This window comes from Centrocercus urophasianus, unplaced genomic scaffold, assembly GCF_019232065.1.
Source record: "Centrocercus urophasianus isolate 14NV4802_14NV808 unplaced genomic scaffold, USGS_Curo_1.0 seq_14, whole genome shotgun sequence".
NCBI classification, from domain to species: Eukaryota; Metazoa; Chordata; class Aves; order Galliformes; family Phasianidae; genus Centrocercus; species Centrocercus urophasianus.
The window spans coordinates 17,900,501-17,915,206 of record NW_024884586.1 but is presented as its reverse complement, the minus strand read 5'-3'; the positions used below and the strand labels follow the sequence as shown (position 1 = coordinate 17,915,206).

Below are 14,706 nucleotides of genomic sequence, written 5' to 3'. Positions count from 1 at the left end.
AACACCCACTCCTCAGCTGAACCACTTGAAACTTTCAGGCTGTATTTATTAAGTGTATGTGCCTATGTTTGTTCATTTTTAAGGTGCTCACTATTATCAAAAGTAATAGTGAGGAGATAGGCAAAACCAAGTAATGGCTATTGCCCAAAGTTTTTGAACTGGTATCACTGCAGGTAAGAACTGCACTGCTTTTTCTCTAGCGAGCTGCTGTCAGCTGTTCTCATGGTTACCAATGCAGGAATTTGCAATGACAGGTCACAGATCTGAGAATGAGTAGATTTGCCTGGCATGCTTCTATCTAGGAAATAACACTACCCTAATGAAAAGGAGAAAAGACTGCTGTACATCATCACGCGATTCCGTCTCTGAGAAAGCCACTTTTAAGTCTCTCTGTCCCAACAAAGAAGGCGCTAACCAGACTTAATATAGTTCTTAAAATTGCTTGTTCACACAATAAAGATAAAAATACATCTCTTGTATTCTCTTCATTACTATAAATGGACCAATGGAGCTTTCTCCGAAAGATTCAACTACATACATAAACCTTCCAGATTGTGGGAAGCAAGGGTAGGAAAAGCATTCTTTCCATTTAAATTCAAAGGCAGGCAGGAATAGTAACTTTGTCAGCTCGTGCAATAGCAGCAGAACTAGCTTCTCTCACAGTTCTAACCCCTTGCTGCCAGAAAAGCCCTCCTTTAGGAGAGCCAGAGCAGTTCAGTTTCCAAAGTCACTATTACTGAAAAATGAAGTGTGGAATTTGTGGTGATGAGACAAAACATCTACCTGCTGACTTACCTTCAAATCTCAGCCTTCTAGATACAAACAAAGGTAAGTCCCTACAGAGCCAGGCTGGAACTGTACTGTAATCGTCAGCCATCATTCCCAAGGAACTCACTATTCATTAAGGGCCATAGCATTCCAGGGACATACCATACATGGAACTCAGTAATATGCAAAAATTGCATATTGCTGTCACGATGTGCCAATTGATCCATGCCAGAACACTCTGTGAAATGCTTAACTGAGTCACTCACACTCCCGGGGAGCTCCTTGTCTGCCCAGAAAGCTTCCAGGAAGAGATTCTTCCAAGGCGCAGTTGGGAAAAGCACTGCATAGCTTGCTGTCCCAGGATTCAAGGCCTGCCAACTTGCACAGTTTTCTGTTCACTATGGGTCTGTACAGGTAGCTCAAGGGCCCAGAACATTTTGAAGATACACCTGAGTATAAACTTCCAGGTCAACAGTAGAGAGGCCTTCAGCAAAGAAGCCTGGGAGGGCTTTCTTCAGCTCAGGTCTCAAGTTTCTGCATCTGCAGATGGAAGCCTTGAAGCCCTGATAACAGGAACACTATCAGAACTTCTGCTCCTGCAGCTGAAAGACCTGGGCAAGTTTCCAAGGTTCCTGTGAAGCACTGAGGACTTGGGAGGCTCGATAGCTCAGCAGCAGTCCTGTGAGCCCTGATCTGAGCTACATCAAAAGGTGTCAGACTCTACATCATTTCCAAAGAAACACTGGAGAAAATTCTAATACAAGGAAAATTTCAAGATGTCACAGTTTTCCATGAACTGGGGAACACCAAGTCTGGCTCATTTCCACTGCAATTTCCAGCAGAAATTCTCTAATCTGTGTTCCTCTTTGAAAATGAACCTTCACCTGTTAAAATACATAACGCTAAAGCAATAGACATGAATAAAACATGCAAGCTTACCTTTAAGGTACAAAAGCATCCCTCATTATCCCCAAATTTCTAGTTATATTCTCATATGAACATGCCTGCCTTGAGTCCTAGTCTTTTCATTTAAAAGACAACAAACCAGATCTACTCATCCTTCCTCAGGACTTACAGTAGAAAAAGATGCATCTTGTAAAGCCAAACCCACAGAGGTTCTAAGCAGGTTACTCCACTTGGCATGTTAATTACTCACAGTTTCTTTACTGAAACAGTACCTCTAGAGACTGGACAACTGAACACAGGGCTGGAAGTTTTAGAGTACCAAAAGACAACAGCCAAAGAACCAGTGCGTTCTGGACACCTGCAGGAATATCCAGCCCACAGGGCAGCCACTTGAGATGAACAACAGCGTGTATTACAAAAAGAAGAAGGGCAGATTCCTGGGATCCAAGCTCTCAGAGGTACTGTGGCAAGGGAGAGAGGGATGAACTACACCAGCACACAACGAGCAGGTTAAAGATTTAGCTCACTTAATTTATTAGGTAGCATCACAAAGTTTTTGATACTTAGTGCCGCAGTTCTAGAGCCCAAGGCACAAGTCCCAGCTTGCCAGCCTGCTGCGCAAATGGTAACGAGACACAGGTGTCCATGGAATGCAGGCTGCTGGTGGGGCAGTTTATCCCATCATCCCTACAGGTGTGGAGAAGTAATTTGAGCCTTAAGGACATTTTACCAGGTGTGAATACTTCAGTACTGAAAAACTAAAGAACACTGAAGCTGCACTGAACTTCAGAAACTTGCAAGAAGCTTTTTATGAGACTGAATTCTCACAATACCTTTCAAGGTCTCAATTTCTCATACACCTAAATGAAGAGGACGTTCTTTCAGTTTAAAATATTTCTTATATGGCAATTTTTATTCATCTATGAGTGATCCATAAAGCTTTTTTTCAGTTTAGAAGTTTTCTTTTCTTGCCATTAAAAGATGAAAAGAGCCTTTTCCAATTTCTCACAGTGCCTAGATACTTCCTATAATTCAGATTAAATTAATACCATTCACATCCACTTATATTGTATGCTTTAGATGCACTCACGTAGAACTACAGAGAAAGATACAGAAGAATGATTTAGGAATCAGCATTATATACAATATCACTACTTCCAAAATGCAAAAGCAACCTCAAAGCAGCTCAGTTTCTCACCTGAAAAACAGTTCTTACTTTAATTTATGTGTATAGACAAGTGAACAGATGCTACAATGCCATCCCAGAGTTCTCCATGTAGCTTAAGCATTCCCAGTAAACTCTGGCTCTATATTTACCACATGTACAGCTCAGGATTACCTCCACGTAGCTCATTATCACACCCACTCTCCCACTGCAATAGCAGCGTTGTTGAGTCAAAGGATCCAACAGCTCTTTTCCATCTTTAATTCCAGTTCTTATGCTACTTCCACAAAATCCCTGCTAGCACGGCACATAGTTCAGAAAAGAAAGGCATATGGTGACAGAGTAGCAATTGTTTCCCTCCACACACCAGTTTCTATATCAGGATAGAAAGTACAAATTAAGAAGCGTCATTACTGGTTTCTTGGAACACAACATGACAAAGTACAAAACTTTTTTCCCCTCAAGTTGATGCAAACAAAGCCAATATTGCGCACAACATTTTAGTTCCTGTACTATGTGTCCTCTAAAGTAGTAAACCCACAATTAGCATGAGAAAGGTCCAGCTGGAGGTATCACGAACAACTAGCATTACTTCTTGCATATGTATTTTTTTCAAAACATATGTTCTGCTTGAGAACAATAGAGTGCCAGTAGGTTGGCAGTAGAACAACAATTTAAGTTATGGTCTCAGTAAAGGTAGGAAGAAGAATTTGCTAAAGCAATGCATTTCACTTACAAACCCCCAAGAAGCCCATTACAATCAGGCAAATATATGTTAATGGCCATGGGGGAAAAAAAAAAAAAAAAACAACCCTAACTAAATGCTTTAAAAGTGCACTTCATGGATGAAAGCTGCCAAATTACAGAGAGGATTTACTGAGAAGAATGCGCTGCTGCCAGGATGGACAAAAGCATGCATTCTACCCAATCCAAGCTCCTCCCCATCTCCTGTCATGCTCACAGCAAGAAGCAGTTCAAAAACTGACAGCCATAGACTCCGGGACTGGAAGAGACAAAAAGAAAAATAATAATAACCCCGCTGGCAAATGCCAGGAAAAATGTTATTTTGAAGATCTAACAAAAGAGGCTGTGAAAAAAAAAAAGAAAGAAAGAAAGAAAGAAAGAAAAAAGAACAAACAACGAAACAAAGCAACCAAAAAGACCCGAGTAACGAGCAAAAAAAAACACCACTCAAAATTACTGGGACAGCAAGCACAGTTTCACAGGAAACCAAGCACACCTGATGGGGTTTTAAAAGGGCCAACATCAAGAAGTGCTTTGAAAACAGAAGCTGCAATGCGCATCATGCAACGCTTGGCAGGAATTTCCCAGAGTTTGTGTGCAAGGAGAAAAGCGCAGTTCCCCCCCCTCCCAGCCGGACCACCAGCCTTTCCAAACGAGGATGCTCGATGGCCCCCAACCAGGCGATTGGCACCGGTGGGGGAGCCGAGCGCCGTTCGGCACGAGTCTACTTCCCTCCCTCCCCCCTTTTTCTTTCTTTCTTTCTTTCTTGCTGTCGCTGTAGTTCCTCCGTCGGTCCCGTTTACGGAGCTCCCGGCCCCCCGGGCAGCGCGTCCCGGCCCCACGGCTGCGAGCCGCCCCCTACCTGGTTGGAGTCGTCGCCGCGCTCCAGGTGCACGATGCCCTGGCTCCTGCCCTCCGTGTCGCTCAGCACGTCGTCCTCCGAGTCCTCCAGGAGGGATGACGAGCCCGTGGAGGAGAGCGAGGAGGTGGACAGCCTGCGGGACTGCAAGTGCAGCGAGCCGCCCGTCCTCAGCCAGCCGCCCTCCGTGTGCGCCGGCGGCGCCTCGGGGCTGCCCTGCGACTCTTCGCTCTCCTCGGCGGTGACGGTGAGGCGCGGGATGACGGGCGGCAGCACGCCGTTGGGGGGCCGGCAGCCCCGCTTGGCTGGGTCGGGCAGCTGCCGGGCGGCGGCGGCGGCGACGGCGGCGCAGCGCGCCTCGAAGAGGGAGCGCAGCTCCCCCACGCTGAGCCGCGTGGCCCGACTGAGCTCCGGGCTGCTGTGTAGCGCCGCTCGGGGCTCCGCGCTGGGGTCGGCGGCGGGCGCCCGCCGGGCAGAGCCCCAGGGATGGCGGCCGGGGGCGTGCATGAGGGAGCGCCGCGCCCGCCGTGCCGCCGGGGAAACTTCTTTGTTGCTCAGCCTCCGGCCGCCGCTCGCAGCCCGGCGGCGTGGCTCATGTCCAGCCCGCCCTCCCCGGGCGGCTCTGACTCACCCGCAGCCCGTTACCGCGCCCGCTGCCCCGGCGCCAGGGCCACGGGGGCTCGCCGAGCCTTCCCGCCCGCCGCCGCCCCGCTCCGCCTCGGCTCCGAGGGGAGGAGCGAGCAGAGCCCCGCCGCGGGGAACCCCGGCCCCCCCGCCCCTTCCTTGCCGCCGCCTCCGCCCTTTTGGTTTCGCTTTCCCTCGAGCGGCCTCCGCTCCTCTGCGGCTGCCTCAGCGCCCGCCTTCCCGCCCTTACCTCTGCACGAGCCGCCGCTTGCTCCAACGGCCGCCGCCTCGCGCCCACCGCCCTCCAACGGTCGCCCGCTCCCCGGGCACGGCGGCTGCGCGGCGTGGACGAACCCCGGCCCGAGCCCCCTGCCGGGCGGCTTCGATCACCTTTCCAAAGCCTGAGCCTTCCTGTGCCTGGCCGAGGCGCGTGGCACGGCGCACCTGGGAGCTCTGCGGCCGCGTGGCACGTCCCGGGCGGCGCTGCCCACGAGAGGTGGCTGCCGGGCAACGCCGCGTTCCTAAAAAAACCTGAACTGCGTGTCTGTCTGTCAGCGCTTTGCTGCGGAGCCGTGCTAAAGAGGCTCTCCCAAGCCCCGGGCTGCTGGTGTGCCCCGCTCTCCTCTGAATGAGTTTCTCCGGATACCGCCCCGCTTTGCCGCTGCTTCCCCGCTGAACTCCCGCTGCCTGAAGTGCAGCGTGCTGTGACTGCAGGCACTGAGGAGAGCCGTCCTGCCTCAGGGTTCCATCAGCCGAGATGATTAGTAAAATTAACAATTGGGGAACCAACTGCTGAAGTCTTCAACCCAGTTTTTGCTCATTTATCTCACTTTCCCTACACCTTTCCATCTTCTCTCCCTGGCTCTCAGGCAGGACCTCAATGGGTGGAGCAGAACGGCCGCGGTTGGGCTGCCCAGCCATGCCACGCTGCAAAGCAGAGCCTAGCAGCCCACCTCACTATGTCCAGCTGGGCAGCTGGGGAGCCCCACAAGCTCAGTGTTTTTGGACACCTCTCTAGAATTAGGTGCAGTGGGTTGGGCAGGGCAACAGCTGCCCCCAAATTAGGTATGCTTACCAGAAACTTGCAGGAGAAAATGGTTGGCAGTGCAGTGTTTCCCCAGCACATGTGGAGCGGGTGTCCTGCAAGGAACAGACATGAGCTGGTCTGAGTTCTCTGTGGAAGAAAAGGCAGTCACCACTTTTATTACAAACTGTGTAAGTCACTTCAAATGTTACAGTGCAGAAAGGCAGTCTTAAAATACAGTTAGGCCCCACATACTGAAAGGCATACCTGAAAGTGCAGTTTTATTACTGATGGCATTACGAGAAGAGTCACAGTGAGGAATGTGCAGATACCACAGAAAGCAAAGTAGCCAATTTAAAATGAATCTGAAAGATTTCACATCCACAAGTTGGATGCGCTGAGCTCATTTCTGTAGCCATGACAGCTGCTGCCCATTGGCAAGCAGGACAGAAAGCGAGCTAGGGCAGAGGTGAGGAGGGAAGAAGCCCTTCTGCAGGCAGAAAGGCAGCTCAGCATCCAGCATCTCTGTGCCAATGCTCACTGCTGATTCTGCAGATAGAGGATTATGTGAGGTCTATGATCAGAGAACTGGACTCAAGTGGATTCCTCATTTAGGAAACCTTGTGCCTGTAATGAGACTCACTTCACATACGACTGAGTTAACTTTATAGTTATAAAACATATTTTTAAAGGATTTATTTTCAACTAATAAACATGAAACACTTGCAACACATTTCATTTTAATCAACCAATATATTGGACCGGGCTCTGAGCACCTCGATCTAGCTGTACGTATCCTGTTCACTGCCGGGGACTTGGACTAAACAGCCTTTAAGGGCCCAACTCAATGATTTCATGTATAAAAATAGGAAAACAACATTCTGACAATATCAATTAGTAGCAATTGGTTAGATAGGATTAGATCTGGTTAGTTAGCTGCTTTTGTAACATGTCAGTGTTAGAGAGCTGCTGATCTCTGAGGTTTAGATGAAATTTAATTTGAAGTCTTTCCGCACTAGCAGGAGAATGAAAGACTCTTTGGTTTGTCAGGTGGTGCTGCATTAACTCACAGCTGCACAAGTTTGTTTTAGGAAAAGTGATTGTGGCCTGATGGGAGAAGTGCTGAGAAATTGTATTTTCCACCTGTGAAATGCTGAGATCCTAGCAACAAAGGGCTGTCAGCATTCACTAGTAATGCTTGGCAAGAGCTAAATCTGGAAAAATATGAAATAGGTGTCCCTCTTTTGCAGATGTGTGTACTGACATACAGATGGCAAATGAGTTGGCTGCAGACGCGTAGTGAGTCAGGGGCGGAAAAGGGCGTTTGATTTGTTGCTTGCTTCTCTAACCACCCGCTCACATTCCCATCTCCAGGGCAATACATTTGTCTATCTCAGTCATTCTGATTCATATTGGTGTTCTTACTGCTGTGGTTTCAAGTTTCACACACTCCTGCTACAAAAACAACTTTCTGCCTTTATTTATATTGGCAAAAGAAGAGACTATTTTGTTTTCATGAAACCTCTTTCTAAACATTGTTATCATTAACATGTTACTTATTCCTTTTAGTTTGCATTTCCGTAGGGTGCCTAAGCCTTGACAATACAAAAGCAGCAAAAGATGCAGTGAATGCTTGTAGAAGATTTGAAGGGTTTCACATAGAAAAGAGTTTTAATATGAACTAGAGGAGAGCCTTGGGTTTAGTTTGGCCTACTCAGTAAAATACTGCCCACATGAGACCTTACTGATGGCTGACTCAACAGCTGGAAAACACCACATCTTTCAATTCAGTGTGGGCCTAAGAAGACCAGAAAAGTAGCTGGTAGTTGTGATTCACATATTGCTTTTGGATGCAACACATACAAGCGAGATAACTCTTATATCAAGTTATAATGTCTCTTTCAGGACCAACTGGTGTAATAAGGGAAACAAACAAAATAAAATTTTTTTTTTAAAAAAAAAAGAAAGTAAAAGATGGGTCAGCTTTCATACGGGAAGGTCCTTCTTAACGATAAGAAGGCAAGTATCTGACCCTGAAAGCTGGTCTGGCCTAATGGAGACCCTGCCTGGCGCATGGCCCCTTCACGGCAAAGCCTAATGTTCCCCCCAGCGGCTGAAGCTGAGATCGCCATTGCTTTGGGAAGGGGAAAAGAACTGCTGGCGTGGCATGGGCTTGGCGACTCTGCAGGGTGTTTCATCGGCAGGAGGAGGCTGGGACTGAGCCCAGGTTATATGAGGTGAAAGAAAGCACTGTGCTAAGTGACAGCTATTTATTTTACAGATTAAATTTTTGTGGGCTGTTTGCCAAATTCCTCTTCAAGCCTTCCTCTGCAAAAGTTAGAGAATTTTTGATGTAAACTCTGCTTAACGGATGTGTCAGCTCAGTGTGTGCCCTGTGGAAAAGGATTTATGAATCTACTTTTACCCCAGAAGCAGTACAGCTGTAACTCAGGCACCAATTTTTAAAACCATACTGTGGATTGTTAAAGATGTACATGTGAAATGACACAAGCAGTTTTCCAGCTTTCCCTCACCCTGACCCTCTGGCCCAGAGTCTGAGGGACAGCACAGCACAAACAGAAATCAATTCTGTGTTGCCCAGCCCTGCTGTCAGCTCAGCTGTGAGCACCCCAAAGAATTAGACCTGAAAGGGGAGTCCAAACCCTATGGGGAAAAAACATGGGGAAGATGCTGTTGGGTTTAAGTATATGACAGTAATCTTAGATATGGATTCCAAGGATATGAGAGATGACGTGGCAGGGAATTTGAGCAGATCCTCAGATCCTCAGCAGGAGAGGTCCATAGATTTTGGGTGGAAGTGAGCACGGCTGTACTGATCCCAGTAAAGATCAGAGAAAACTGCAACGAAGCAGTAAACTGTGGAGGACCTCTGGTGGCTGAAATTCAAATTACATCCTTAAGTCATACTCCTGAACAAAAGTGGCTAGAACTGTTCAGTTGGCTCGTACAGTAGGTTATAAGAGCAGGAGCTGATAGGCGAGGCAAAACACATCGAGCACATCCAGAAACCAGTGTCCCTGAGAAAACAAGCTTCGAGATAAATAATGTGACAACCACGATGGTGAGAAAAAACATAAGGCCAGGGAGAAGGAAGGAGTGCACGCAGCAACCTTCTACCAAAATGACCCACAGCAGCTTGCTGATGAGCAGAGCACAAGGTCTACAGAGAAGTGCTACAGGAGGTCAGCGCTCCACTGGAGGTGGAGAGGAAGTGAAAAAACACTTTCCTCCTACATCTGCCCTATCTCATACTGCAGGCTGTTATTGTTCTATGTTAAGGAACGGGAAGAGAAAGGCCTTTTCTTCCCATTTATCCCCAACACTCTTGCTGCTGGCTTCATGGCCAACATACCAGGCAACAGAATAAGCTGAAGGAGGAGAAAAGGCTCCAGGTGCACCGTTGTGCGATAGCAAGCACGTGCTGAGAACAGCAGCATTCACCGTTAGCTTGACAGGTGCGTTACCCCGGAGTGGCTGCAGGCTGATAGAAGGGCATCAGAGATGCTCACACGGTTTCTGCTTGTATTTTGCCTGTTGTTGGCTTAAGCAAAAGACCTAATTTACAGGGATTTTATCAAAAAATCCACATGAAACTCATGACAAAACAACAAGAAGTGTTGCTGTTGTATGTTTGAGATTATTATAGATTTTTCTGAGATTTGAGATTAAAGCCAACTGTATTCCCAATAGTTCCCTATCAGCTGACTGAGAATTCAGTATGAAGACTTGATTTAAAGATAAGTCCTTCAGTGAAATCACTAATGAGCTTTATGATCTATATAAGTACAACTGCTATTTTCGACTAGCTACCTATAATGCTCTCAGAACATGGGGACTTTTCCCTATTCTTACAGTAACAATTACATTAAATTTTGTACATTTATTCCCAAACTATAATAGTGTAAAGAAGAGCAGAATGTGTCTCTTTATGCGCACCCACACCATCATTTCTAGAACTTTAATTTTACCTGTTCCTCGTGTATTCCAGGGAAGTATATTAAGAGCAAATCATGCTTATTTCCTATCAGATGAAATTAAGACATCTCAGCGAGAAGCTAACCCAGGTTTAACACATTGGAAAGAATAAATTATAAAACTTCTGCTGATTACAGAGAGCAATGAAATAGCATCAGTAGCTTAGATTTAAACAAAGATAAAAGCAGAATCTAATGTTTTCCAGAGAAAGCATCACTACTAGCATTTATTCTAACAGTGAATCAGTCATGGTAGCTGAGCTGAAATCGTCTTCATAATGATGGATGTTACTGCACAAATAGCAGAAATTCATATTCCAACAGTCACGGGCTTTTATTTCCCTTTGAAGTGGGAAAATACTGGAGAAATCTTAAAACTTTTTACTAAACCAATTTAATAGTTACATGATTTTTTCCTTAACAAATACTTATTTGTCCACACAGTTTGCTTTGCCAGTTCGTTTGACAAATTTTGCATTAAAAACCCAGTACATACTGTAATGTCATAGCCACACTCTAGGATATCAATGAGTCTTTTTTTTTTTTTTTTTTTTTTTTTTTTTTAATGTTGAAGGTCTATTTTGTTCTTGTGCAAAATTGCTCAGAATAGAGGGGCTTTTAAGAGTTTTTTAATATGTGCTTCAACGTGACCTAATTGAAAATAGTGCCTATCTGCTTACAACAACGTTGACTTTGGTGCTGCCTATTACCCACATGCCGGTCGGCACCTGTGCTCGCTGTCCCAGCCCAGCAGCCCGGCTCACGGCAGCAGCGCAGCGGGAACGGAGCCACCAGGCGGCGGGGCCGTTTCAGCACCGCGGACAGCGTCACGATCAGAGAGCGGCCCAACCCCGCGCCGCGGGGAGCCGGTCTCAGAGCGGGACAGGCTTGGTGCTTCCAAGGGTTACGCCAGTTCCTGCTTCCTCTGGAACAGGTATCTCCTATTCTGTTTCACCTTCGAGTCCAAAAGGCTCTGTACTGCCTCTGAAAAGCGTCTGAGAAGACGCTTAAAAAGTCACGCATTGACAGCACTGTAACCTTAATGATGCACGGCACTATTGGTGCCATGTAACCAGCAAACAGCCTGCTGCACTAAAGGTTGCAAGAGTAAATCACTAAGTAAATACAGTAATGTACAAAAAGCTTGCCTAAGAGTTTATTTTTTCCAAGCTTTTTCTGTGATAACATGCATGATATTTGAATTTCTTTTCATACCAGTTGGAAAGAAAAGCAGGTACTATGCTGAGTGGAAAACAATTTCTGATTTCTGCTTTAAATAAATGTTAGCTCTCAATTTCTCCTAAAGCAAACCATTACGAAGTCTAGCCTAGGATCAAGACCATACTTTGTTTGGTTTGTAGTCATTTTTTCTGTTTCTTTGCTTGTTTCTCAAATCAGAATTTAAGTTTCTCTCTATTCTCCTTCAGCCTATTGGATAAATTCTGAGGTTTCATACACTATTATCTCTCTGATAGGTTTCTTGAGTTCTGTACGTGACAGTAAACTACCCAGGACTCTGACGTAAACATTAGCAATGCCATATCTGTGTGCTGTAATGAAATACTACTGCAGAAGTAATAAGGAAAAAAACAACATTTTTTTCTGACATAAAAACACCTGTCAACATGATGAAAAACAAACAAACAAGCAAACAAAAAATGTCAGGGATATTTTCTTCCTGTATTTAATGTATTTACCTGTCATGGTTTTATGTTGTTGGGGTTTTTTTGGTTTTTGTTTTTTTTTTGGTTTTCAGTATTCCGCATCAAAACATCATGTAGTGTACTGGGCATTAAAGTGTTAATGCTCCAGTTCCAGGTACCTATCCCTGCACATTACAGAAGTCACGGGATCCGGCCCTTCCGGGTGGGGCGTGATCTCTTATAGCCTGGCAGTGGGTGCTGGAGGGTGCTTTCCTGGCCATTTCAATCTCTTCAGGTTTGACTCAGTCTCGGGAACTCTCTCTCTCCTATCTTGTTTGATTTATTAGTCTCAATTTCAATTAAATTGTATTACATTGTGTTATCTTGTATTCCGGTATCATAGTAAAATTATAAGTTTTCCTCCATAGATTGTTGCCGCTGTTTTTTTCCTCCCTTCCTTCCTTCCCATTTTGTGGGGCTGGGGTGGGGGGGTGGGCAGGGGCTTATTGCCCCCCCCATCACGGGCATAGATTGATCTAGTCAACTCTGTGACATTACCTTACGTAAGTACCATTTTGCAAAGCTGCATGGTGACCACACAGAAAGCAAAGGAAAAAATCACAGGGAGAAGTCCTTTACTTCCCCAGTGGGACAGCTGCCAACCTGAAGGTCAGTCTTCGGTTTTAGCTCTATCTATCTATCTGTTTATCTATTTTCAGTTGGGAACAGTGACTATTAATTACCCCGTTTACTAAAATCTAATTACTTTTCTTCTGCACATCTGTTGGAAGAATAATGAAGCTAGTTTCACTTAAAATGCTATTGAAGTACTTACCAAAGGACTTGAGAATTTGCCTCATGAGGACAAAAGCACCTTCAGAAAAGAAAATGCTGGGCTGAAAAGATATAGGAAAACTGAAATGAAGTTTCTGGGTATTGGTTTTCATTTTAGGAACTGCACTTCCCTCAGTAGGACAGGTAACTTTTGGCCATTTTTTATAAAAACCTTCTATCTTTGATACACATATATATGGGCTGCTGAAAAGCAATGTTATCTGCAGCTTTTATCACGCAAATACAACAGATGAATTTTATCTGAGGTGAATAATAAACATATTGAGCTGCACTTTACAGACAGAATGCCTAATGGCAGGTTGCACCTTCACGCATAACTATGTAACTCCTTATTTTCCAGATGATCATATGAAGGTCATAAAAAGATTCCAAGAGAGTAAGTGGATAAATTTCTTCGTAAGCCAGTAGTAGAGATAAAGCACACAAAACAAAATGCATGCGCAAACACAGGCAACTGAAAAACACTGAATCATAAAGTTACAGCTTAATAAGGAAGCTGATAAGTTAAATTCATAATGCTGTATTTTCCTAACAAGTTGCAAGAAAAGAGAGCAAATTGGGTAGTCCACAGATCCATTAGAGAGGAATGTTTGTAGCAAACAGAAGACAAAAGTACTGGGCTGAGAAAACAACTTGTTTGAAACTGAATTCTTGTTCCAGTAAAAGAGGGATGGAATCAGAGGGAGAAAAGCAGGAGGGAACGAACAGGCACGAGTCGCTTGAGATACAAGACTTCAGGTTAAAATGAAAGGATTGGAACAAACAAGACAGCACATACCTCTTTTTCCGACTATTTCACTCTTGCCTGGCACACACTTCACCACCAGATGGCCTCATAATAATCGGTTACTAGCTTCAAAGACCTACGGGCATTTGAATCTGTTAAATTTCCAAAGCTGTGCCAAAAAAATGTATACTTCTCCAAAAGCCTACCCATATGCAACTGAAGTTTGAACAGCTCCAGGTTCAAGTCTGGATTAGAATCCAGGTCTCATGTCCTGCAACCTTTGGATGTAGGACTATGGTTCAGTCTTATTAATATGAAAGGTATAACAGCGATAAGAAATTCACAGTACAAATAGGAATATAATCTGGGTCAAACCTGAGTTCACTCTTTCAATCCATGCAACTCTCCCAAGTTCACAGGACTGGACACAGCTTAGGGCACCTTGCTTCAGGAGAGATGGAGGCTGCCTGGAACTGCAAATACTTCAATCGGAGCAGGAAAAAATAAAAAATAAACAAATCTGTGAAACACAGTCCGGGTGCTAAGCCTGAGAAAAGGGGCTTGATGAGCTGCTGAAAAACAGCTTTGTCAGTCAGCTGCAGGCAGAAATAGGTGGCAGGGCCAGGAGATAAAATCAGGAACGTAGTAGGGGATATCGGTGCCAGGAGCCAGCAAAGAACATGGTGGATACATTCTGGTACAGATAGACTCCTGGGATCGATTTCAGGCTCACTTTCTACAACTTCACTTTGCTGAAAGATTCAAGGGAGTTAACCATCAATCTGGCAGATACCTCCAGAAAAGCAATCTGGAACCGCACTGTATGTTATTTTCTAAGACTGCAAGTTTTCAATTCATATAAAGAACGTATAGAACAACCTACATACAAAATAAGTAGCTTAAATAGCTATTTCAGAGCTGTTATTTATTTATATCTGTACAATTTTAGAAAGACAAAACATTCTCATGAACTCCTAAACCTGCAGTTTGCAGAACATGGAGGCAAAATCTGTTTTGGATACAAGTAAAAATGAAAAAGCCGAGAGGAATGAAAAGCTTTGGCACAGACTGCAATAAATGCCTAACTTGTAGCATGCAGTCAGCTGCCAGCACTGAGACGGGATAACTCCTGAGCATCACATGCTGTGTAAACAAGAGCAGCAGGAACTCACTGAGTAAGTCCAAATTCTGATAGGGTATACAGCTAAGCGGGTGTCTGGCTTGGCATGTCAAGAACCCTACTACAAAGAAAAGCACTGTTATAACCCTTAATTTAAAAATAGAAAACCTAAAGGGCACTACCTATAGTAGTACTTGCTATGCAGCAAGGCAAAAAAATTCTAAACAAACAAAAAAGCAAAAATGTTAATCTCAGCATTTCGGATAAGAATCTAAT

At 45.0% G+C, this 14,706-nt stretch overlaps 1 protein-coding gene and 1 long non-coding RNA gene across 8 annotated transcripts in view; both read right to left on the bottom strand.

The window, feature by feature from the left end:
- Positions 1-4,949, bottom strand: part of ITPKA (inositol-trisphosphate 3-kinase A) — a 48,194-nt gene extending 43,245 nt beyond the window's left edge. For all 6 annotated transcript variants that reach the window (XM_042813650.1, XM_042813651.1, XM_042813654.1 and 3 more), the window contains exon 1: positions 4,446-4,949. In XM_042813650.1, coding sequence (XP_042669584.1) covers positions 4,446-4,949 — 504 coding nt within the window. The remainder of the gene's footprint in view (positions 1-4,445) is intronic.
- Positions 4,950-5,602: 653 nt separating this feature from the next.
- Positions 5,603-13,566, bottom strand: LOC122158148. 2 transcript variants are annotated; one of them, XR_006168148.1, is made up of 3 exons: positions 13,362-13,566; positions 12,564-12,624; positions 5,603-6,240 (listed from the first exon to the last, which is right to left on the bottom strand). It is a non-coding gene; the product is annotated as an uncharacterized LOC122158148 (long non-coding RNA). The 2 variants fall into 2 exon arrangements; XR_006168147.1 differs by having other exon boundaries at positions 5,603-6,206.
- Between the last annotated feature and the right edge of the window lie 1,140 nt (positions 13,567-14,706).